A 24,303-nucleotide genomic window follows, 5' to 3' on the forward strand; every position below is an offset into this window, starting at 1 on the left:
TAAATCGTGGCTATATGTTAGATGTCATGCGTAAGCTAAGAACAGGAAGCACAAAGCATTCCAGTGCGTCTCCGCCTCCCTCCCGAGGTTGCTAGACTACAACTCCCATCAGTCATGACTTAGCCCTGCTTTTGAGAGACAAAAGAAGGGCTAAAGGGTGTTTCAGGCAACCTGGCTGGGCTGGTTGGGAGTTGTAGTCCAAAGCAGGTGGGGAGCCCTAGGTTAACAGATTGAGGCTGAATCCTGACAAAACAAGTACTGTTTCGGGGGGACAGGCGGTGGGCAGGTGTGGAGGACTCCCTGGTCCTGAATGGAGCAACTGTGCCCCTGAAGGACCAGGTGTGCAGCCTGGGAGTCATTCTGGACTCACCGCTGTCCATGGAGGCGCAGGTCAGTTCTGTGTCCAGGGCAGCTGTCTGCCAGCTCAATCTCCACCCCCATCGTCCAGCCCGGACACTGAGGTCCAGCTCCGAGGGCCTTCTGGCGGTTCCCTCGCTGTGAGAAGCCAAGTTACAGGGAACCAGGCAGAGGGCCTTCTCGGTGGTGGCACCCGCCCTGTGGAACGTCCTCCCACCAGATGTCAAGGAAATAAACAACTACCAGACTTTTAGAAAACATCTGAAGGCAGCCCTGTTTAGGGAAGCTTTTAATGTTTAACAGTCCACTGTATTTTAATACTTTGTTGGAAGCCGCCCAGAATGGCATTTATTTCACCATCATTATTATTATTTTAAAAAATATATGCTTTTATACAGTGGTACCTCAGGTTACATAGGGACGCGAGTGGCGCTGTGGATTAAACCACTGAGCCTAGGGCTTGCCGATCGGAAGGTCGGTGGCTTGAATCCCCGTGACGGGCTGAGCTCCCGTTGCTCAGTCCCTGCTGCTGCCAAACTAGCAGTTCAAAAGCACGTCAAAGTGCAAGTAGATAAAGAGGTACCGCTCTGGCGGGAAGGTAAACGGCATTTCCGTGCGCTGCTCTGGTTTGCCACAGGAGGCAGCGATGGCCAAGAACCTGGATGGCTTTAAAAAGGGGACAGGGCAAATTCACGACGGAGAGGCTGCTATCGATGGCCACTAGCCAGGATGTTTCTGCTCTGCCTCTGCAGTTAGGATTTAGCGATGCATCTGAACGCCAGTTTCTGGAAGACACAGGAGCGGGAATGGATCATGGGCACCTGGTTGGCCGCTGTAAGAACAGATGCTGGTCTAGAAGATGGTACCTTGGGCCCGATCCATCATTGACCTGTTCATAATTTTTAAAAAACTGGCAGGTGAGGGGGTGGTTACGAGTCAGGACAAGATGGTAATTTCATGGCTTTGGTGCCACCACTGAAAGGGCCATGCAGGGAATCATCAGGGGCTGAGGAATGCTCAGGAACGCTTCTGGTGATGAACTTGAGACAACATTGAGAGAACAGTGGGCCCCACACTCTGTGGGGTGAACCACCTAGGAAGGGAAAACGTTGAAATTGGTTTCAAACGGGCAGGCCAGGGGAGGTGGGACTTTGTTTTTCTATTTATGTACCCTGGTTTCAGGGTGGTTTTCATTGCCAAACCATTGGGGTTTGACTTGTGGGGTTTTCATTTTTTTTGCTATGGGCTGTAGGTGGGGGCCGTGTTTTCCCTCCTCCCAAAATAAACCCCCTTCCCCTCGTTTCAGGGGCTTTTGCAGCAGGGCGGAATAAAGTTTGAGAAGTTATTCCTGCCTCAGAGCCTAAAAATAAGCGGTGGTGTTTTAAATTCCTCTGGAGGGGTAGGGAGGAGATTATGTTGCTGTTGTTGTTGTTGAGTCGTTTAGTGGTGTCCGCCTCTTCGTGACCCCCTGGACCAGAGCACGCCAGGCACTCCTGTCTTCCACTGCCTCCCGCAGGTTGGTCAAACTCATGCTGGTAGCTTCGAGAACACTGTCCCACCATCTCGTCCTCTGTCGCCCCCTTCTCCTTGCACCTTCCATCTTTCCCAGCATCAGGGTCTTTTCCAGGGAGTCTTCTCTTCTCAGGAGGTGGCCAAAGTCTTGGAGCCTCAGCTTCAGGATCTGTCCTTCCAGTGAGCACTCAGGGCTGATTTCCTTCCGAATGGAGAGGTTGGATCTTCTTGCAGTCCATGGGACTCTCAAGAGTCTCCTCCAGCACCAGAATTCAAAAGCATAAATTCTTCAGCGATCAGCCTTCTTAATGGTCCAGCTCTCACTTCCATACATCACTACTGGGAAAACCAGAGCTTGAACTATACAGACCTTTGTCGGCAAGGTGATGTCTCTGCTTTTTAAGATGCTGTCTAGGTTTGTCATTGCTTTCCTCCCAAGAAGCAGGCGTCTTTTAATTTCATGACTGCTGTCACCATCTGCAGTGATCATGGAGCCCAAGAAAGTAAAAAAAGGAGGTAATAGAGGGAAGTTTTCTCAGAACAGCGAAGCCTTAGGTTGACTTGGGGGCGGGAAGATCTCCACCCTCAAAGGAAAGTTTTTTTGGAGAGAATGGGCCTACACAGGAACTCTGCCCCACAATCCTGGAAGGGCCAATTGTAGTAGCTCTAGTGGTGAAGTCACTCTGCACATGGTCTGAGAAACACACAAACACAACACACTGCAACCAACCACACCCTGGGCCCTGTGGGCTCTTGCACCGCCAGCAAAAATAAGTACTGGTTTATGTGATGCTGACACAAAGACTTTGCTGACACACCATACAGAAGAATGAAATTTTACTGCCTCCTTTTCTCCCACACAACCCCATATTGCCTGTAATTGTAACGTCTCACTCGGAATGCAACAGATTTGTTTGACTTGAAAAGCGAGACTCTGTGTGTCCTATTGTTACTTAAGAAAATGTTATTAAAAACATGTAATAATAAAAAGAGACTTGCAGAGGGCTGTTTTAGCTGAGGCAGGCTGGGGGAAGCCTGAGCGCTTGAGATCAGTGGGGTTTGGAGCCGTACCTGGTCTTGAGATTAAATCTGGAGGGGAAAGGGGGCGGGGTCTATTCAGGGGGTTGGACTAGATGACCCTGGTGGTCCCTTCTGATCCTACAATTCTTTGATTCTAGGTCAGGTGCTGCAGGGACTAGAGCATGACCTGGCAACAGCCAGGAAGGGCCATCATTGCGCACCGATTTTTGCAAAAACACAAAGCGGGGATGCTTGCGCTTGGGCTAGACGTCACGTGTGAACCCTCCCAATCGGGCGGCGCAGAAGTGCTTTCCCCAAGGCGTCGTGGAAACAGGCGTGAAGTCGGTGTCCAAAAGGCAAGTTCCCTCCTACCAGGCAGCAGCGGGGCCGCGTTCTCGCGTGGCGGTGCGTCCAAACAAACAGCCGCGCAAGACGCGCGTCTCTCCCTCTCGCCCGCCAGGACTCCACAAAAAGCCCACCAGCTGGAGGGCGCCGGGTTGGCCGAGACCATTAACCCGGGTTAAAGCCCCTAAGCTTTCTCCTTCCCCTCCCATCCCTCGAAGCGAAAGAGCAAGCCCGGACACGCCGCGTTTACACGACCGGCGCGCATCGCTCCTTTTTCTCTCTCTCTCCCTTCTCTCTCCGGTCGCGGCGCCGCTCCAGGGCTGCTGCCGGCGATGGGAGGGCGAGGGGGCGGCCCCTGCCTCGCCCTGCCCTCCCTCCTTCCCTCAGTCCATCCTTTTCCTCTCTTTCTCTTCTCTCTCTCTCCACCTCCCTCCCTCCGCCACTTTCTTTGCTGGCTCCAGGGCGTGAAGGTAACGCGGAATGGAGAGAAGGAGCCGGGGAGGCGAGGGGGAGGCCCAAATAATGTGGGGGGGGGGAGGGAGAGAAGCCATGGGGGTGGGGGGGTCCTTGGCCTTGTCTCCCCCTCCCTCCTCTACCCCCCCCCCACACCAGGGGGCTGTTTGGGAAACCAGCTGAGATGGCCAGGAAAATAAAAGATGGGTATCCCCATCCTTTGCGCGCTTGGTTTCTTTCTGTTCCCGGTGAGAGATTTGGGGGGGGGGGCTCTCAGTTCAGGCCAGATTTGCAATTGCCGGGGGGGGGTCTTTTCTTTCTCCTCCTCTTTCTCGTGTGAATGTGGACAGCGGGGATGTTGTTTTGCAAAGAGGGAAAGTCCCCCCCCCCAGTCTTGCCCGGGGGGGAAAAGATGGGAGGAGGAAGAAGAAGAAGGCAAAGAAGTTTCTTTGGAGAGAGGAGGGTTGGGTTTGGGGCGCGGGCCCTTCCTCCCCATCTCCTTTGCTGCCTCTTCGGCGCAGCCTTGGCCATCCTGGCGCCCACCCCAGCGTCCTCAGCAGCTGGGGGGCGCCAGGTTGGCAGTTCTGGGAGGAGAGAAACCAGATGGTTTTAATTTTGCTGTTGTTGTTTCGCCCCCCCCCCCCGCAGGGAGGGAGCCTCCCCTCCTCTCCCAACATCCTTCCTGATTTTCCTCCTTTCCCTTAACCCAACAATCTCCCTTCTCTCTCTCTCTCTCTCTCTCTCTCTGCACCCAGCCTGAGAGACGCCTTGCAGCCAGGTGGTGGTTGCCTTGCAAAACAATGCAGAATTATGTTTCCAAGGTTCTCGGAAGGCTCTACAAAATGCTTCCAGGTTTCCTGTCCAGCCCTTGCCTTTGTTCTCGCTCCTCCTGCACAGTTTTCGATTCCCCGGCCTTGAGTGCGAGTTCTGCGACACCCAGAAGCCTGCGCTAGGGAGGGAGAGTGCGCCCGGGTTCCGCTTGCTGGTTTTGGCTGGCTGCATGATTGGGTTGTCTTTGTTTTTATTGTGTATTCTGTGTCTTCTAGATTGTAATTTTTGTTGGGAACCAACCTGAGATCTGCAGGTATAGGGCAGTATACAAATAATAATAATTAATAATAATAATAATAATAATAATAATAATAATAATATAATGAGCCGCTTTGGCCTGATCTAACAGCCTCTCCTTAGGCTCTAGTCCAGCCTTTCTCAACCTGTGGGTCCCCAGATGTTGAACTACAACTCCTATAACCCCTAGCTAGCCAGGCCAGAGCTCAGGGATGATGGGAGTTGTAGTCCAACAACATCTGGGAACTCACAGGTTGAGAACCGCTGCTCTAGTCATAGAATTGTAGAGTTGGAAAGGAGTTTAAGCATCGTGATAGCTCAGTCAGTAGAGCATGAGACTCCTAATCTCGGGGTAGTGGGTTCGAGTCGCGCGTTGGGCAAAAGATTCCAGCAATGCAGGGGGCTGGACTAGATGGCCTTTGGGGGCCCCTTCCAACGCTACAATTCTGTGATTCTATAAGGAGAGCCTGCTGGATGAGGCCAGTGGCCCACCTAGTCCAGCATCCTGCCTTCGCGGTGGCCAAACAGATGCCCCCAATGGGAAAGCAGCAATCAGGATTCGAACACAGGAGCCACTCTCCCTTCCTGTGGCTTCTAGCACCTGGGATTCAGAAACATCGCTGCCTCTGACTGTGGAGGCAGAACACAACCATCCTGGCTAGTAGCCAACAATAGCTTTCTCCTGCATGAGCCTGTCTAATCCTCTTTTAAAACCATCCAGTTTGGTGTCCATCCTGTGGCAGGGAGTTCCGAAGTTTATATGCCGCACGAAGAAGGGCTTTTGTTTTATCTGTGTGCTGTAGTGTGGAAAGTGATTTAGAGAGAGGTCTCTGCTCTCTAGGAAGTTACAATCTGAACACTGGTTAGAGGGAGTGTATTATGGTTCGTATGTCGGACTGGGACCTGGGAGAGAGCCGGGTTCGAATCCTGCCTCGGCCCTGAAGCTCGTTTGCTGAACTTGGGCCAGTTGCTGCCTATCCTACCACTCAGGATTGTTGTGGGGATGGAAGAGGGGGAGAACCACGTACTCCCCCTCAATTTCCTTGAAGGAAAAGAGTGCGAATTAATGCAATTAATAAATAAATTCCCGTGGTGCTGCCTCGGTGCTGTCAGTGGACGCAAATATACCAGGGGGAATGAAGCAGGGGATGGGATACGGCATGTAGAGCACGAGACTCTCCCGGTCTTGGGTTCGAGTCCTACACGGGGCAAAAAGATTCCTGCATTGCCGGGGGTTGGGCTAGATGACCCTGGGTCCCTCCCGACTCTACACGATTTTATGTGTGTTTGAGCTTTGCCAGGAGGGAGAGGAAGGGGTTGATTAGAGAGCATCTGGGCTGCGGACTCTGAAAGATACAGGATTCCTGGGTGGCTTTTGCAAGTGGGCGAAAAGCCGGGGATTTTGTGGCTTCTCTCAAGGGTGAGAAAATATTCTCTTGGCGAATCTTGGGGTGTTTTTTTATCTTAAGGGAGTGGAAAACAGGCTCTCTTGCCAGCTGCTTGGGTTTGCTGGAAAGCCGCCTCCACCTTTCCGCGGGGAAACCCGGCCTCTCCCTTCTCAACCCAGAACCCAGCGCAGACATCCAGGCACACCCAAAGGTCACTGGGATTTTCAGGGAGAGCTGACTGGATCCCACGCGGTCTGCGGAGTTTGGAAGCGCCGCCTGGAAACAGGAGGCCCAAATCGTCCAACACACCCCCCCTCCAGCAACAATCCCTGTTTTGGAACAAAAAAAAAATATACACCCAAAACCCTGAGTGCCACCCAATTTTGGGGCAGGGCGAAGACTCTGAGCTGTTGGTTTGCCAGTGAGAGGAGCTTGCCCCAAACCCCTCTATTTTTAAGAGGGTAGCTGCTGTCATGTGGTTTTTCGCAAGGCTTTGTTTTCTTCCTCCCCCAAGCCGCTTGAGTGCAGAAGGAAGATCAAGGCAGACTTTGTTTTCGCACGGCGAGAGATCGATGGGGAGGCAGAATTCTTGGGTGAGGAGGACCATGGGTGTGTGTGTGTGTGTCAGGACTCCTGGGTTCTTCGGAGAGGGCAGGAGGGTTTGGAGGCTGAAAGTTCGGCTCAGAGGCCTGGCAAGGAGTCGGGGATTGCCTCTGCTGCTGCTGCTCCTGCCCTCCCCATGATGAGTCTGTGTGGGCTTGAGGAGGGGGGGTGGGAAAGCGGAGATCCAGTTTCACTTGGATCATGTGTCCCTTGCTTAGGCAAGAGGAGTGGGCGCCATTTCTGGAAAGCGCGACTCAGGGACGGGCATGAAGTGAGTAACGCCTGGAGGCTTCTGAGTTTGACTCTCCTTGAGACTTGTGTGTTTGTGTGTGTGTTTGCACGCAACGCCTTGCAGGGTTGCACAAATCTGTGTGTGGCCTCTGACATTTGGGCCGGAGGGTCTGGTGACTTTTAAACTGTTTGTTTCCCAATTCCCTCTGGGGACACGATTTGTGTTCTGTGACACTTTGTGTCTCTGTGTTGATGGCTATCATGTGTTTTCACTTCTGGGTGGGCTTGGGAGACTGGGGTGTGTGTGTGTGTGTGTGTGTGTGTGTGCAGGTTTCTGTACTCTGGTGCGCCACAGAATTTCAGAGTGGAAAGGGACACCCCAAAGGACATCTATCCCAACCCCATTTAGTGGCAGGAATCGCTGCTAAAGAAATCCTGACCCGGTCAGAGAGGAAGTGAGAACTTTGTACACTTAATTCCTCTTCTTTGGTGTTTTTGACACCATTGTGATTGTGTGAATTTGATTCTCTGCACGTTTCGGCACGGGTTGTACGTGTGCGAATTGCCACCCAAAGCTTCTGTGTTTTCTTGTGTGTTTAAAAACTGCGCAGTTCCACCGGTGAAGCATTTCTTGCCTGCCGCAGCCAGGAATTCCGCACACCCGTTGATTTCTGCTTGCCTGCTAGCTGTTCAAAAGCTCAGGAGCCTTGCCAATGAGAGAGGTGGCAATTGTGTGTCTCCCTTTTTGTTTTCCTGTTGTTGTTTTTTGCAAATACCTTTTGTTTGGCTTCCTGGAGACAGGCCCCAGGTCTGCATTGTGATGAAGAATGAATGCAAAGAGCAAGAGAGGGCGGCCAAAAGGGGTACCTCTGTGCCAACTAGGTTTACCCGCTTTTGTGCCAGTCGGCGAGGAGGCTGTGTGTGTTTGTTTGAATCTAGGAGAATAGCCCTCTTTGCTTCGCTGCAGCAACAGAGAGTCACATCTCTCCAAATGACAAAGCTCAGGTATACAAGGATAAGTGAGACGTCCGTATGGGTGCAGATTTTGAAAAGCGGGCGGCAAAATTCAGTATCACACATCACAAAGCGGTTATTTCTCATTAACCCCCTTTTAAGATCTGCGTCGGGACGCGGGTGGTGCTGTGGGTTAAACCACAGAGCCTAGGACTTGCCGATTAGAAGTCGACGGTTCGAATCCCTGCGACGGGGTGAGCTCCCATTGCTCGGTCCCTGCTCCTGCCAACCTAGCAGTTCAAAAGCACATCAAAGTGCAAGTACAACAGTGTTTTGTGTTGTGTAGGCTCCAAGGATGTAAGTCATGGGCCCTGCCAGCTTGCCTGCTCCCTAAAATATCACTGGTTTGCTCCTTTCTATATATAGGGTGCCTACATTCTGCATGGGGACGCAGGTGGCGCTGTGGTCTAAACCACTGAGCCTCTTGGGCTTGCCAATTTGATGGTAGGCAGTTCAAATCCCTGCAACGGGGTGAGCTCCCGTTGTTCGGTCCCTGCTCCTGCCCACCTAGCAGTTCGAAAGCACGTCAAAGTTCAAGTATATCAATAGGTACCACTCCAGCGGGAAGGTAAACGGCATTTCCGTGCACTGCTCTGGTTCGCCAGAAGCGGCTTAGTCCTGCTGGCCACGTGACCCGGAAGCTGTACGCCGGCTCCCTCGGCCAGTAAAGCGAGATGAGCGCCGCAACCCCAGAGTCGGCCACGACTGGACCTAATGGTCAGGGGTCCCTTTACCTTTACCTATACATACACATACATTATATTTCACATTTGTTCTTTCTCTCCTGAGCTGATTTCCCTTCTTCCTCCTTCCGGCTTTTTTATGCCGTCTTTAACTTTTCGCGTTGTCTCTGTCCGTTTTATATATAATTGTTATTCTTCCATTTCCCCCCCATAAAATGTCTGAAAACAAATAAACCTTTCTATATATACAATTCTTGTTGTCTGTCTATATTCATTTACAAATATTGTTCAACAATAGTCCTAATGTACATTTTTAATTCATTTTATTATTATTATCCAGTAAATTTCTTGTGTTTACTCGTGGTTTATTTCAGTTCTACTGGTTTCCCTATTTCACATCGTCTTTATATATAACATAAATTTCCCCCATTCTTTTTGATATGTTTTGTCACCCTGATGTCGAATTTTTGCTGTTAGCTTGGCTATTTCTGCATACAGTGGTACCTCGGGTTAAGTACTTAATTCGTTCCGGAGGTCCGTTCTTAACCTGAAACTGTTCTTAACCTGAGACACCACTTTAGCTAATGGGGCCTCCAGCTGCCGCCGCACCGCTGGAGCACGATTTCTGTTCTTATCCCGAAGCAAAGTTCTTAACCCGAGGTAATATTTTTGGGTTAGCGGAGTCTGTAACCTGAAGCGTATGTATCCCAAGGCACCACTGTATTCCATAACCTTGTACAGTGGTACCTCGGGTTACAGACACTTCAGGTTACAGACACTTCAGGTTACAGACTCCGCTAACCCAGAAATAGTACCTCGGGTTAAGAACTTTGCTTCAGGATGAGAACAGAAATCGTGCTCTGGCGGCGTGGCAGCAGCGGGAGGCTCCATTAGCTAAAGTCGTGCTTCAGGTTAAGAACAGTTTCAGGTTAAGACCGGACCTCCGGAATGAATTAAGTACTTAACCCGAGGTACCACTGTACTGCAAAAAAAGGTGATTTTTAAAAATCCAAACGCCCTGTGCTCTGTTCAGGCTTATTTGAGACGTTTTGGGCTAATATTCACCTCCTTCTCTGAAAAACCATCTATTTTTTCTCATTGTCTCCCTGCCTCCACCCAAACAGCCGAGGCCGCCTAATATTTTACAGATCTGTTTACTGTGCTAGCGACCAATATGCTTCTGTCCCAAAATAATCCCTTTCTCTTGCTATTTCCTTGCAGGGACGTCCAAATGGAAGGCAGTCGCCGCCGCTGATCACAAAGGCACCGGAAGCGGGGTCGTCATTCACCCCACACCCCTCTCCAGAAGGATACAAAAATGGCGGCTCCAGGTCTGGTCTGGCCTCTCATCCCTGCCTTACCTTGCTTTTTAATTACGTTGCTAAATTACGGAGGAAACGAAGGCGCCGTTCCCCACATAAGTAGCAACTTGCACGTATATTTTGGGCAGGCAGGAGTCCTTACGTGAGGGGAGTGTATTTAAAGTTAAATCCAACCCAGCTGTTTTGCAAACTCGCTCTATTCAGAGGATGCAAAGTGGATTTCAGCCCTCGGGAAATCTATATATTGGCCTCCGATAACCCACTTGATTTTGCACGACGCAAGCAGTTGCACAGCCAAAAAGCTTGGATGCGTCTGATATCTTTGCGTAAACTGGCCTCGTAGCTAGGCGGTCGATAACTTGCTTCCGGGATCCCGCCTCGATTACATCGTCCGCACGCACAAAAATCGGAACGCAACGCTGAAGATTATTGTGTATCTGTTTAATACTACTTCGATCTCACTCTCTTTCTCATAGAATTGTGCAGGTGAAACTCGAAAAATTAGAATATCACAATAATATTTATTATTTTTCATGCAAAGACATAACAAAAGAAAGAGTTAATAATAAAAAAGAATAAAACGAAAAGGGGAAAAAAGAATATAAAACATAAAATACATCAAATCACCACATAAACTAAAAGTTAGTTAATGAATTAAAATCCATCTTCATAGACATATTACTTGACTTCCTCAAATCTCTTCCATCTGAATTTCTTAGTAATTATATATAGCAGTTTCCAATATCATTATTTCATAAAACCATATCACAGTCAAAATCATGTTTCCTAACTTTTCTCATCGTACATTTTCTTATTTATTTATTTAATCCCATTTAGTGATTACATATCTTTAATATTGCAAGAAAAATTAGAATATCGTGGAAAAGTTCATTTATTTCAGTAATTCAACTTAAAAGGTGAAACTGATATATGAGATAGACTCATGACATGCAAAGCGAAATACGTCACGCCTTTATTTCTTATAATTGTGATGAACCCATTGCAGGTGTTATGTATCAAATAGCTATTGCACCTTTTCACAATATTCTAATTTTCTGAGATTGTTAATTTGGGGTTTTCATCAGCTATGCGCCATAATCACCACAATTATAACAAATAAAGCCTTGACGTATCTCGCTTTGCATGTCATGAGTCTATCTCATATATTAGTTTCACCTTTTAAATTGGATTACCGAAATAAACGAACTTTTCCACGATATTCTAATTTTCCGAGTTTCACCTGTTGAGTTGGCAAGGATAACAAGCGTGGGGTATAAATTAAACACACACAGTTGTGTCTTGGAAGCCGAACGCCTTGCCACTTGAACGCTTTGGCTCCTGAACACCGCAAACCCGGAAGTGATTGTTCTGGTTTGCGAACGTTCTTTGGAACCTGAACGTCCAACACAGCTTCCGATTGGCTGCAGGAGCTTCCTGCAGCCAATCAGAAGCCGTGCCTTGGTTTCTGAACATTTTGGAAGTCGAACGGACTTCCGGAATGGATTCTGTTCGACTTCCAAGGTACCACTGTGTATATGTGTGTGTGTGTGTGTGTGTGTGTGTGTGTGTGTGGATGTGGGTGGTGCTGTGGGTTAAACCACAGAGCCTAGGACTTGCCGATCAGAAGGTCGGCGGTTCGAATCCCCGCCACGGGGTGAGCTCCCATTGCTCGGTCCCTGCTCCTGCCAACCTAGCAGTTCAAAAGCACGTCAAAGTGCAAGTAGATAAATAGGTACCGATCCGGCGGGAAGGTAAACGGCGTTTCCGTGCACTGCTCTGGTTCGCCACAAGCGGCTTAGTCCTGCTGGCCACATGACCCGGAAGCTGTACGCCGGCTCCCTCGGCCAGTAAAGCGAGATGAGCGCCGCAACCCCAGAGTCGGTCACGACTGGACCTAATGGTCAGGGGTCCCTTTACATACATACATACATACGTACATACATATATATATATATATATAGTCCAATTCCCTGCAATCTTTTGCCTAGGGTAGGATTCGAACCCACGACCCTGAGGTTAAGAGGTTCAGGCTCAACCGCCTGAGCGATCCAGCCTCATCCATACCCCCCTTCTTCTCCAAAAATGGATAAAAAAGGTGTGTTTTTTTAAGTCAGTCTGATCTTTTGGCTTAGCGGTTTGTTTGGTGGGCAGGCTGCCATTATTTCCACAAACAGACACACATTTCCCCTCCGACAATTAACTTGCAATATTTAATTCGCTGAGCTCGGTGACGGAACACCTGCTTTTTGCAGGCAGGGTTCGGGAAAGGCCCCTTTGTCCAAAATGCTTGAGACACCCGTTGCCAGTTAGGGGAGACCACCCTTCCCCAACCTGGTGCCCTCCCCTGGCGGTGCGGAGTGCTGTAGCCCCACAACTTCTGGGGGGGGCATCAAGTCTGATTGACATATGGCCTCAAGGGGGGAGGAGCCAGCTGGGCCCCAGGGTCTCATGTGATTACAGCTCAAACCCTGACAATCAGCTGACAGTTCAAATGGGTCACATGACCTCAGCTCACCTTTGGGCCAGATCCAGATTCCACACACCCCAGGGCTGGATCCGTGGTCTGGTTCAGAGTGCAGGAGTGCTTCTGAATGCCAGTTGCTGGTAAACACAGTGTCGGTCTTGTGTTCGAATCCTGATGGAGGTTTTCCTATAAGGGTTGGCCACTGTGGGAACAGGTTGTTGGACTAGAAGGGCCCTTGGCCTCATACAGTAGGCCCTTCTTACGCTCCTACAGTCTGCGAAAGCCAGGGTGGTGTAGGGGTTTAGTGTGTCCAATCAGGACCTGGGGGAGCAGGGTTCGAATCCTCCCTCGGGGATCTCTGGCTGACCTCAGGATCCGGTCCCTGCCTAGCCCACCTCGCAGGTTTGTTGTGGGGTTTAAATATATTGAAATAAGATGTAAGGTGGCGACGTCTTGCGTTCCAAAATGGGACCAGATGAGGGTTGGGATAGATGTCCTTTGGGGTGTCCCGTCCAACTCAAACCAAAAATCACCTCTGAATCTGCAGTCTTGGCTGCTTCTCCAAGGAGCGTCAAGGTTGCCAAATGCTGATTCTTACAATATGCAAATGGCGTGTTCTATCTCTCCTCGCCCGTCTTAATCATCTTTGCCCTTTCGGTCTTTAAGCCAATTCTGTGACAGTCTTTGTACAGTGGTCCCTTGGTGCTCAAACTTAACCCGTTCCGGAAGTCCGTTCCAAAACCAAGGCACTCAATTACCCATAGAAAGTCACGCAAAACAAATTAATCCACTCCAGGCTTTAAAAACAACCCCTAAAACAGCAATTTAACATGAATTTTACTCTCTAATGAGACCATTGATCCGTAAAATGAAAGCAATAATCAATGTAAAAAGGTAAAGGGACCCCTGACCATTAGGTCCAGTCGTGGCCAACTCTGGGGTTGTGGCGCTCATCTTGCTTTATTGGCCGAGGGAGCCGGCGTACAGCTTCCGGGTCATGTGGCCAGCAGGACTAAGCCGCTTCTGGCGAACCAGAGCAGCGCACGGAAACGCCGTTTACCTTCCCGCCAGAGCTGTACCTATTTATCTACTTGCACTTTGAGGTGCTTCCGAACTGCTAGGTGGGCAGGAGCAGGGACCGAGCAACGGGAGCTCACCCCGTCGTGGGGATTCGAACCGCCGACCTTCTGATCAGCAAGTCCTAGGCTCTGTAGTTTAACCCACAGCGCCACACGCGTCCCGCTAATAATCAATGTACTGTACTATAAAATAAATAAGACAGTATTGTAGATGATAATTTTTTAAAAAAATAATTCTTCCCTGCGCTGATGATAGTCCTTGTTTGGATGGGGGGGATTTTATCCATTTCCGCAGTCTCACAATCAATCCGCTGAATGTTGGAAGATTTGGGGCAGAGGAAATGAAGTTCATGCAGAGGGAACTGTGGAACTCCTTGCCACATGAGACACCAATGTTCACTAACTAGGATGGCTATAAAAGAAAATTAAATCAATTCATGGAGGAGGAAAGGGCTATCGATGGCTACTAGCCAGGATGGCTGTATTCTGCCTTTGCAGTTGGAGGCTGTAAATGCTTCCGAAAGCCAGTTACAGGAGGGGAGAGCGGGTCTTGTGTTCGAATCCTGCTTGCGGGTTTCCCAGAAGAGGCATTTGCTTAGCTCCCTGGGGTAACTGAATGCTGGGCTGTCCGGCCTGATCCAGGAAGCACTTACCAGTTCAGTGGGCGAGGAAGAGAAAAGAAAAGAGGGATTTGAAGAGAAACCGGAGAGGAGGAACTTTGCTGCAGACAGGGGCATTGGGGCATGAAAGGAGGCGGCGCTACAGCCCCACCCAAGTCAGCTGCGATGTTTGCCACCCCTTTCCCTGGGGCAGGGCAAGGCCTATTGTGACGGGGCATAGCTGGAATGTAGCTGGGCAGGATTTGGGCGCAGGGGGGCTGCGTCACTGTCTGCTCCCCCCGGGCTATTTTAACTTACCTGAGACGCCTGCAAGTCGCCTTCTCAGTGCCGGATTTCGGCATAAGCTAAACAAGCTATAGTTTAGGGGCCACCTCTCTTTGGGGCAGCCAAAAAAAATTAAAGGGGGGGAAAAACCCTGGATGTACATTTCCAAAATATAACATAAAAAACAAATAAAATAGTGTTTTGTGTTGTGTAGGCTCCTAGATGTAAGTCATGGGCCCCGCCTGCTTGCCTGCTCCTTAAAATATTACTGGTTTGCTCCATATATAGGGTAGGGACGCGGGTGGCGCTGTGGGTTAAACCACAGAGCCTAGGACTTGCCGATCAGAAGGTTGGCAGTTCGAATCCCCACAACGGGGTGAGCTCCCATTGCGAGGTCCCTGCTCCTGCCTACCTAGCAGTTCGAAAGCACACCAGTGCAAGTAGATAAATAGGTACCGCTCCGGAGGGAAGGTAAACAGCATTTCTGTGCGCTGCTCTGGTTCGCCAGAAGCGGCTTAGTCCTGCTGGCCACAGGACCCGGAAGCTGTACTCCAGCTCCCTCGGCCAATAAAGCGAGATGAGCGTCGCAACCCCAGAGCCGTCCGCGACTGGACATAATGGTCAGGGGTCCCTTTATCTTTAAACAAGCTATAGTTTAGGGCCCCACTCTATGGGGGCCCCCCCAAAATTTAAGCACCCCCGGGTGCAAGTAGATAAATAGGGACCGCTTACCAGCGGGTAGGTAAACGGCATTTCCGTGTGCTGCGCTGGTTCGCCAGATGCAGCTTTGTCACGCTGGCCATGTGACCCGGAAGTGTCTCCGGACAGCGCTGGTCCCCGGCCTCTTAAGTGAGATGGGCGCACAACCCTAGAGTCTGTCAAGACTGGCCCGTACGGGCAGGGGTACCTTTACCTTTACTAAAAAATTTAAAGGGAATAAAATAAAACCTAGCTACAGCAGTGTTTTGGGTTGTGTCGGCTCCAAAAATGTAAGTCATGGACCCCACCTGTTCGCCTTCTCCCTAAAATATCCCTGGTTTGCTCCTTTCTATATATAGGGTGCCTGCATTCTGCATGGACTGGTTGTGCAGCAACAGGGGCAAATGGCTTGAGATACCTATGAGGTCCATCAATGACCATATAGCATATATTCAACACAAAAAACAGGGACAATTTGTTGTTGACAAAGGACAGCTGGACATAGAAAAGGCCCTATTACCTTCAGTAGCTTAGGGCATGGGTAGGCAAACTAAGGCCCGGGGACCAGATCCGGCCCAGTCGCCTTCTCAATCCGGCCCGCGGATGGTCTGGGAATCAGCGTGTTTTTACATGAGTAGAATGTGTCCTTTTATTTAAAATGCATCTCTGGGTTATTTCTGGGGCACAGGAATTCATTCTCCCCCCCCCCTCAAAATACAGTCCGGCCCCCCACAAGGTTTGAGGGACAGTGGTTTGAGGGACAAAAAAGTTTGCTGACCTCTGGCTTAGGGCCACATCAAACCTAAATCCAGTCCTGGGCGGGACGACGCAGGTGCCCCCACAGGACTTTGCCCTCCACCCTAAAATAGCTGCCCAAAGAACACCAATAGCATCCTGAACGCTCCTTTTTATTAAAGAAAAATATTTTAAGCTCATGACTTGCTCTCACTTCCTCCCTGGCCATGACTCCTCCCTGCTTTCCATTTGTAATTTCCTTTTTCTTTGTTTTCAGCTTTCTCCTCCCTGCCATTTCTTTCTCCCTGTGTATTTCCTCCTCCTAACATGTGTCAACTCCTCCAATCGCTCTTTCAGGAGCTCCCGAAAAACCTTTCCTTTTGCCACCTCCCCAGCTCACCTCCCGTCAGACCTGGAACCCGCAGTTTCAGCTAGGAAGTTGCAAGCCGTTTAAAGACCTTTTAAAAAAAATAAATAAGGGAAAACGAAAAAGTCACAGAACTGTGCTTTCAAGTTCTGCATAAATTATCTGGGGAATTCTAAAGCTTGCCCCCTTTTTTGTGGCTTCTCAGGTTGACTAATAATGGTATCACCAAACTGTGGAGCTTAGAATATTATTCTTATAGACACAGCTATGGTTTGCTTTTTATAATACGCATCTTTCTGCAGGAATATTTATTTATTTTTGGTTGGTTTAAGGGGGACACTGAGGTGCTGTGGTTTTGTGGTTTTTTACACCTCTCCATTTTTCCCATTCTGTATTTCTTTCTTTTTATATAATTTTTATTAAATTTTCTGTTTTACAATTTAAAGATATCAGTGACTTCCCTTCCTCTCTTTCCATGGTTCATTTTACCTATCACAAATCCCTGCATATTTGACAAAAACTATTGTTGTTGTTGTTTAGTCGTTTAGTCATATCCGCCTCTTCCTGACCCCCTGGACCAGAGCACGCCAGGCCCTCCTGTCTTCCACTGCCTCCCGCAGTTTGGTCAGACTCATGCTGGTAGCTTCGAGAACACTGTCCCACCATCTCGTCCTCTGTTGTCCCCTTCTCCTTGGGCCCTCCATCTTTCCCAACATCAGGGTCTTTTCCAGGGAGTCTTCTCTTCTCATGAGGCGGGCAAAGTCTTGGAGCCTCAGCTTCAGGATCTGTCCTTCCAGTGAGCACTCAGGGCTGATTTCCTCAAGAATGGAGAGGTTTGATTTTCTTGCAGTCCATGGGACTCTCAAGAGTCTCCTCCAGCACCAGAATTCAAAAGCATCCATTCTTTGGCGATCAGCCTTCTTTATGGTCTACCTCTCACTTCCATACTTCACTACTGGGAAAACCAGAGCTTTTACTGGTTTTACGGACCTTTGTTGGCAAGGTGATGTCTCTGCTTTAAAAAGTAGGGGGGGGGGCAAAAAAAAAAAGTAGAGACAAAAGGTATACTGTCAGAGCTGCCCGAGGTCCCAGCTCACAAAGGACCAACGCCAGTTCGTTGTTATATACAAAAGTCTTTATTGAAGTTCAGTTTCGATTTCAAAGCTGCGGCGCGCAGCTCTACGTCTCAAACTCTAGACCGCTGAAGCTCCGTCGGAATCTCCTCCCCCCAGACACCAGTTTAAGACTCTAGCCTTGCTCCACCTCTTCCTTTGCTCTTTCCTCCTCTGGGCCCGCCTGTCCGCTGGGGTCTCCCCCTTTCTAGACTCTTCTGACGCTGAGTCCCCTGAGTCTTCCCCCTCCCTCCGGCGGGCTTTAGGACCTGGTTCCCAATCCGGGTTTCCTGCTGTGCCGAGCGCCTGTACATTTGAACTTGGCGCGCGCGCCCAGCCGGCAACCTTCCTCCTGACTGTTACACTGCTCCTGTCACTGCTTCCCCCTTCGGAGAGGCTAGCTGGACCTGACCTCCCCTCCGTTCCCTCACTCTCCAACAGAGGCGTGGCCAGCCCTGATTCATCTTCTCTCCCTGCTGGAGGAGAAGCTGGCCCTGATGCATGGGACTCTTCCCCCCCACTACGCTCTGGTGGAGGAGCTGGTCCTCATCTCCCGCTGCTGCTTTGGGAGTGCCCGCTGGCCCCTTGCTTCTGGTGTGTCCCCCCTGGGACCCCCCTTGCCCTGGCCATCGGCGCCCCCCTCTGGGAATCTTCTGAATCGCTGGAGAAGCTCATGGAATCTCTCGGGCTACTTTCATACTCCCCTACGCTGCCCTCCGATTCTTCCCCTTCGCTCTCCATTTCCTCTCTCCCCTGTGCCTCTGCTCCTGAGCCCCTGACATATACCATTCAGTATTTCATTATTGCATCCACCAAAACTTATTTGCACTGTTGGATTTATCTTAATGCTGCCAGCATTAATATATTTCCCATAGATTCAATAAACGTTTTCCAATCTTCTTTAAATGTATGTTCTTCTTGTTCTCATATTCTATACGTTAGCTCCGCAAGCTGCGCATATTCCATCAGTTTAAGTTGCCGTTCTTCTTTGGCTGGGACCTCGCTCGTTTTCCATTTTGGGGCTAACAAAACACGGGCCGCAGTACATAAATAACCTTTAATAATAATGTTTATTGGATATATGGGGGGGAGATTGTGTAGGTTTGAAAACCCTGGCAGCGTCAAGATAAATCCAGCAGTGTAAATAAGTTTTGGTGGAAGTAATAATGGAAGACGGAACGGTTTAGTTTTTTGTAAAATAAGCAGGGATTTGTGATTTGCAAAATGAACCATGGAAAGAGAAAAAGAGAAGAGATTTTAAAGCAGGGGATCCTTTAAGCTGCAATTTCCGTCTCACAGCGGGTTGCACTAGGGGTGGCCAACTCCAAAAAGACTGTGATCTACTCACAGAGTTAAAAACTGGCAGTGATCTATTCCCCTTTTTGGAGTCCAGGAAGGAAAGCCCTGTTTTTTAGGGGTTCAGGTCAAAGTTGTTGAGTTTTTTTTTTTACCACTTTTCTTTGGGGTGCAGGGTAAAAATGTTGAGATTTTTTTTTAGGGAGGCCAAAGTTGTAGAGCTTCTTTGCGGGGAGCCAGTGATCTACCAGTGATCCACCACAGATCTCCAGTGATCTCCCGGTAGATCGCGATCTACCTGTTGGACATGGGCGATCGCTTCCTGGACCACAGTTCTGGGATTCCTAGCTGAAAGGCTACAATTGTTTGATAATTCTTACTAAATTTTCTGTTTTACGAATCAGGATATTCATTTAAACCAGGCTTCCTCAACCTCAGCCCTCCAGATGTTTTGAGACTACAATTCCCATCGTCCCTGACCACTGGTCCTGCTAGCTAGGGATGATGGGAGTTGTAGTCCCGAAAATATCTGGAGGGCCGAGGTTGAGGAAGCCTGGTTTAAATGAATACCCTAATTTGTAAAACAGAAAATTTAATGAGAATTATAAAACAACAACAAAGTAACACTTGTTTCTTAAAGGCACAGTAATGTTTATTTTTTTAAAGGGTTTGCGGGTGTAGATGAGTTTTAAACAATCTCTCTCTCTCTCTCTCTCCCCCATCCCATAGGGTACCACGTTCCACAGCCCGGATATCCCACTGCATCTCCCCCATATCCCGTACACCAACCTCACCCTGTCCCCACGGCGCCGAGCCCTGGGTTCAGCGTCTATCCAGCCGGCAGCCCCGCCACAGGGCAAATAATCCCCCCCCAGCCGCCTCCTCGTGCCTTTCGGGATCACGCCGCGACGCCCCACCACCACCAAGCTCCGGACCCCCACACGGGCATCACTCCCTACCTGCCCGTGGCCAGCAACATCCCGCCCGGCCTTGAGTACCTGGCGCAGGTAAGGGTCCGTATCCTGGCCGTCGGGCCGCGCGCTCCTCCCTGCGTTCCTCCTCCGGCTTCCCCGGCCGAAAGGATCTCAAGCAGCTTGAGAGGGACAGCTAACGCCCTTCTTCTGCTTAGTTCGCCGTTAACCTGTGGAACTACCCGCCACAGGAGACAGGGACGGCTTTGAAAGAGGATGGGACAAATTCGTTGAGGTGGAGGAGAGGGCTATCGGTGGCTACGCTCAGGTCTCGGTGGTCTTTTCCTCGAACCCACGACCCAGAGATTACTTTTGATTTCAAACCTTTTATTGGCATCGCATCCAAAACGAATCAATACAGATTCGCCACTTCCCCCCCAAAAAAGGAGGCAGAGCAGTCTATCGCCACATCTCTTGGTCTCCAGGGAGATCAGGCGTCTGCGGCGTATTTCGACGACAAAAAACCAAATAGAGATATTTAGCCACTAACGTGGTGAGCTCCTGATCGTTCCCCAGTAATAGGAAATGTATGACCTCCGACTCTGGTTTCCATTTGGGGATACAGAGTTGATCTAGAAATTGCTGGCGGAGATCAGCGTATAGTCTGTGTTAGAATGCTTTACACAGGTGCAAGTTAATTCTGTCTCCAGGGCGGCTGTCTGCCTGCTCCATCTGGGATACAGGATGAGACCTTCCCTGCCCGCAGACTGTCTCACCAGAGTGGTGCATGCTCTGGTTATCTCCCGCTTGGATTACTGCAATGCGCTCTACATGGGGCTACCTTTGAAGGTGACCGGGAAACTACAACTAATCCTGAACGCAGCAGCCAGACTGGGGACTGGGAGCGGCCGCCGGGACGGCATAACACTGGTCCTGAGAGATCTGCATTGGCTCCCAGTATGTTTCCGAGCACAATTCAAAGTGTTGGTGCTGACCTTGAAAGCCCTAAACACCCTCAAAGGCCCAGTAGACCTGAAGGAGCATCTCCACCTCCATCGTTCATCCCAGACACTGAGGTCCAGCTCCGAGGGCCTTCTGGCAGTTCCCTCCCTGTGAGAAGTGAAGTTGCAGGGAACCAGGCAGAGGGCCTTCTCGGTGGTGGCGCCCACCCTGTGGAATGCCCTCCCTTCAGATGTCAAGGAAATAAACAACTACCAGACTTTTAGAAGACATCTGTGAGCAGCCCTCTTTAGGGAAGCTTTTAATGTTTAACTGACTACTGTACAGTATTTTAATACTTTGTTGGAAGCCGCCCAGAGTTGCTGGGGAAACCCAGCCAGATGGGCGGGATATAAATAATAAATTATTATTATTATTATTATTATTACACATGACTGTCAGGCATAGAGAAAATGAGGCAGAGATGCTTGTGGCATGTCCATGACCCAAACCCAGTCAAAGCGATGCTTTCACCGTGGACACAATCGCTCACTTCATTTTTCATAATTCCTCATAGCAATCCTACATGACCACTACACAAACAGGTCACACCTGCTCTTGAAGGTGGAGCCTCAGGTGTGGCCCCTGTTGAAAGCTGCCAGGTGAGGTAGGCTGAGCTGAACCGTGTCTCTAAACCGGGGAGTGTCCGGGTTCAGAAATGACAAGGGAGTCCATCTTTTCAGGCTTAGAAATGCATATATTTAAATCGCTAGGATACCTCTTTAAACAGACACGGCTTCCCCCGTAAACATCTGGGAGCTATAGTTTTGTTGGGGGTGTTGGTGTTGGTGGAAGACCTCCCTGTTCCCCTTCGCACAACTACAGGTCCCAGAGTGATACCGTCTTCCATTTTTCTTCCCAGGGAACTCTGGGAATTCTAGCTCTCTGAGGGGAATGAGGGCGCCTCAACAAACTATAACTCCCAGACTATCTTTTTGGGGAAGCCATGATGGCTGAAACTGGCATCACAGTGCTTTAAATGCATGTGGCTAAGGTCTATGTTGTGGTTTATTTCTTTCCCCCCCTTTTTTTGAGGGGGGGGGAGAGACACACAATTATTATTATTACTGATTTTTGTGGCCTCTGTCTCCTCAGGTTGACCAAATTTTGATACACCAGAAAGTGGAGCTCGTGGAAGGTGAGAGACAAATGGCGGAGATGTTGGTGCTCAGAGTCCACCAGGAGATGTGCCCTGTTTCCTACATCTGGACCAAATTTTTGTTTTTGAAGCTTATGTCCAGAGGGCCTGCCCTCTAGTTTGAGATTTGGGTGCTGTGGTGGTTTCATTCAGATGTTTTAATTCAGATGTCCCCACTTGGCCACGAAGCTCATTAGTGAGCCTTGGAACTCCCTGCCACTTGATATCAGAAAGGCACCTACGCCATGCTCTTTTCGACACCTGCTAAAAATGTTCAAACCTACCCAGTTGCTTAGAAATGCTGGTGTGAATTTTAATCTTTGTTGCTGTTTCAGCTTTCCAAAAGTCTCAAATCATTTCCATTAATTTTTCTTATTGATCATCTTCTTATCTTATCTGGAAACCACTTTGGAACTGCAGAAAGAGGGGGAAGGAAGTCAGGTTTGAAAGTGTCGAAATGATTGTAAAATCAGTGAAAATGTATAGATCTGAAAAGCGTATAAAAAAGACAAGAGGTTGCCGTGGAAGGCCGTCGATGGTGGCGCATGAGTCCGCCGGCCTGTCGCATCACCGTAAGTGACGCCCTTTCTCCCCCCTCTTTCCCTCCCCAGCGTTCATAGGCTTTGAAGGCAACAACAAGTACGAAGTGCGCAACAGCCTGGGCCAGCACATCTTCCACGCCCAAGAGCAGAACGACTGCTGCACGCGGAACTGTTGCGGATCCCTGCGGCGCTTTTCCATGCGGCTGGACGACCCGGCGGGACGGGAGGTCCTGCGCATGGTGCGCCCCCTGAAATGCGTCAGCTGCTGGTTCCCTTGTTGCCTTCAGGAGGTGAGCAGTGCGCCTCTCGGTCCATGCCATGTGTGGCCAGATACAGTCATACCTCGGGTTACATACGCTTCAGGTTTCGTTTTTCGGGTTACAGACCGCCAAAACCCGGAAGTACCAGAATGGGTTACTTCCGGGTTTCGGCAGTCGCGCATACGCAGAAGCGTTGAATCGCAACCCGCATGTGCGCAGACGTGCCGCTGCGGGTTGCGAATGTGCATCCTGCACGGATCACGATCGCAACCCGTGCATCCACTATATTGTTTTTTGTTTAATTTTTTTTAAGATGCAGTAATATCCCTATGGGACACGAGTGGCATTGTGGGTTAAACCACTGGGCCTAGGACTTGCCGATCAGAAGGTCGGTGGTTCGAATCCCGTGACGGGGTGAGCTCCCATTGCTCGGTCCCTGCTCCTGCCAACCTAGCAGTTCAAAAGCACGTCAAAGTGCAAGTAGATAAATAGGTACCACTCCGGCAGGAAGGTAAACAGCGTTTTTGTGCGCTGCTCTGGTTTGCCAGAAGTGGCTTAGTCATGCTGGCCACATGACCCGGAAGCTGTGCGCCGGCTCCCTCAGCCAGTAAAGCGAGATGAGCGCCACAACCCCAGAGTCGGCCATGACTGGACCTAATGGTCAGGGGTCCCTTTACCTTTACCTTTAATATCCCTATGCCTGAATATCACCACTCTCTCCCTCCTCTATTTCCCACTGTTTTCCACCTTGTCACTTTGATATTCATTCCAAATTTCTTCGTATTTCTCCATTCTTATTTTGCGCCGACAAGCAATTCTTTCATACGTAGCTAATCTGTCCATGTTATCAATCCATCTGCACAGTGGAATCTTTTTGCGACTCTTCCAATTCATCCAAACAAGTATTTTTGCTTCTGATACAACCACTTTTTTTGGCCCCTCAGGATCTTCCAAGTTTCCGGAATATAATTTAGAATTAAGAATTAGGAGGATGTTGTTAAAAGAGTTGGGAAGGGTTCAGAAAAGGCCAAAATGATCAAAAGGAGGGAGGGACTCGCTTACGAGTTTGCAATGTTTGGGACTTTTTGGTTTGGGGAAAAGGCGAGTCCAGTGGTACCTTGGTTCTCAAACGCACCATATTTTTTGCCCCGTAAGACGCACCTGACCATTAGACGCACCTAGTTTTTAGAAGGGGAATGCAAGGGAAAAAATATTCTTTAAAGGGAGCGCTGAGCAGAGCCTGTATGCATCCCAGGCTCCGCTCAGCGCTCCCTTTCACGAGTCGCGTGGAGCATGTGTGCGGCGCTTACAGGCTTTTCCCTGACGGGCTGCCTTCTCCCTCCTTGGGAGAAAAGCCCCCAAGAGCCCCACATATGCTCCACGCGGCTAGTGAACGGGAGTGCGGCTCTTGGGGGCTCTTCCGGGAGGTGGGGATAAGGGACTGAGGGGCTGCCCTCTGTCCCTTCCCCCACCTCCCGCAAAAGCCAGCAAGATCCATGCACTCTTTAAAGGGTGTGCGGCTCCTGCGGGCTTTTCTGTGAGCTGGGGGAATTCCCCCACCTTGTAGAAAAGTCCGCAGAAGCTGTGCGCCCTTTAAAGAGCACATGGCTTTTGCGGGAGGTGGGGATGTTTTGTACTGAAGTTCTCACCCTGGCAGTGGCGTAGCGTGGGGGGTGCAGGGGGGCCGGCTGGACCGGGCGCAACATCTGGGGGGGGCGCACTCGCACTCGCAGCTCTCTGCTCCCTGCTAAAATCTACGGGTTAGGGGGCACAAATTACTTGCCTTGCCCCGGGTGCTGACAACCCACGCTACGCCACTGC

At 49.8% G+C, this 24,303-nt stretch overlaps 1 protein-coding gene across 3 annotated transcripts in view; it reads left to right on the plus strand.

Moving 5' to 3' along the window:
- The first annotated feature begins 3,487 nt into the window (after positions 1–3,487).
- The window catches only part of PLSCR3 (phospholipid scramblase 3), a 28,850-nt gene continuing 8,034 nt past the window's right edge, over positions 3,488–24,303 (plus strand). The window contains exons 1-6 of one of the 3 annotated variants that reach the window (XM_083707075.1): positions 6,284–6,752; positions 6,965–7,017; positions 9,896–10,005; positions 19,362–19,639; positions 21,638–21,680; positions 22,292–22,512. In XM_083707075.1, coding sequence (XP_083563201.1) covers positions 9,993–10,005; positions 19,362–19,639; positions 21,638–21,680; positions 22,292–22,512 — 555 coding nt within the window. In that variant the 5' untranslated portion in view covers positions 6,284–6,752; positions 6,965–7,017; positions 9,896–9,992. Of the gene's footprint in view, positions 3,705–6,282; positions 6,753–6,964; positions 7,018–9,895; positions 10,006–19,361; positions 19,640–21,637; positions 21,681–22,291; positions 22,513–24,303 lie in introns of those variants that run through there. The other 2 variants (XM_083707074.1, XM_083707076.1) reach the window with 2 other exon arrangements.

This window comes from Podarcis gaigeae, assembly GCF_964106915.1.
Source record: "Podarcis gaigeae genome assembly, chromosome: 13".
NCBI classification, from domain to species: domain Eukaryota; kingdom Metazoa; phylum Chordata; class Lepidosauria; order Squamata; family Lacertidae; genus Podarcis; species Podarcis gaigeae.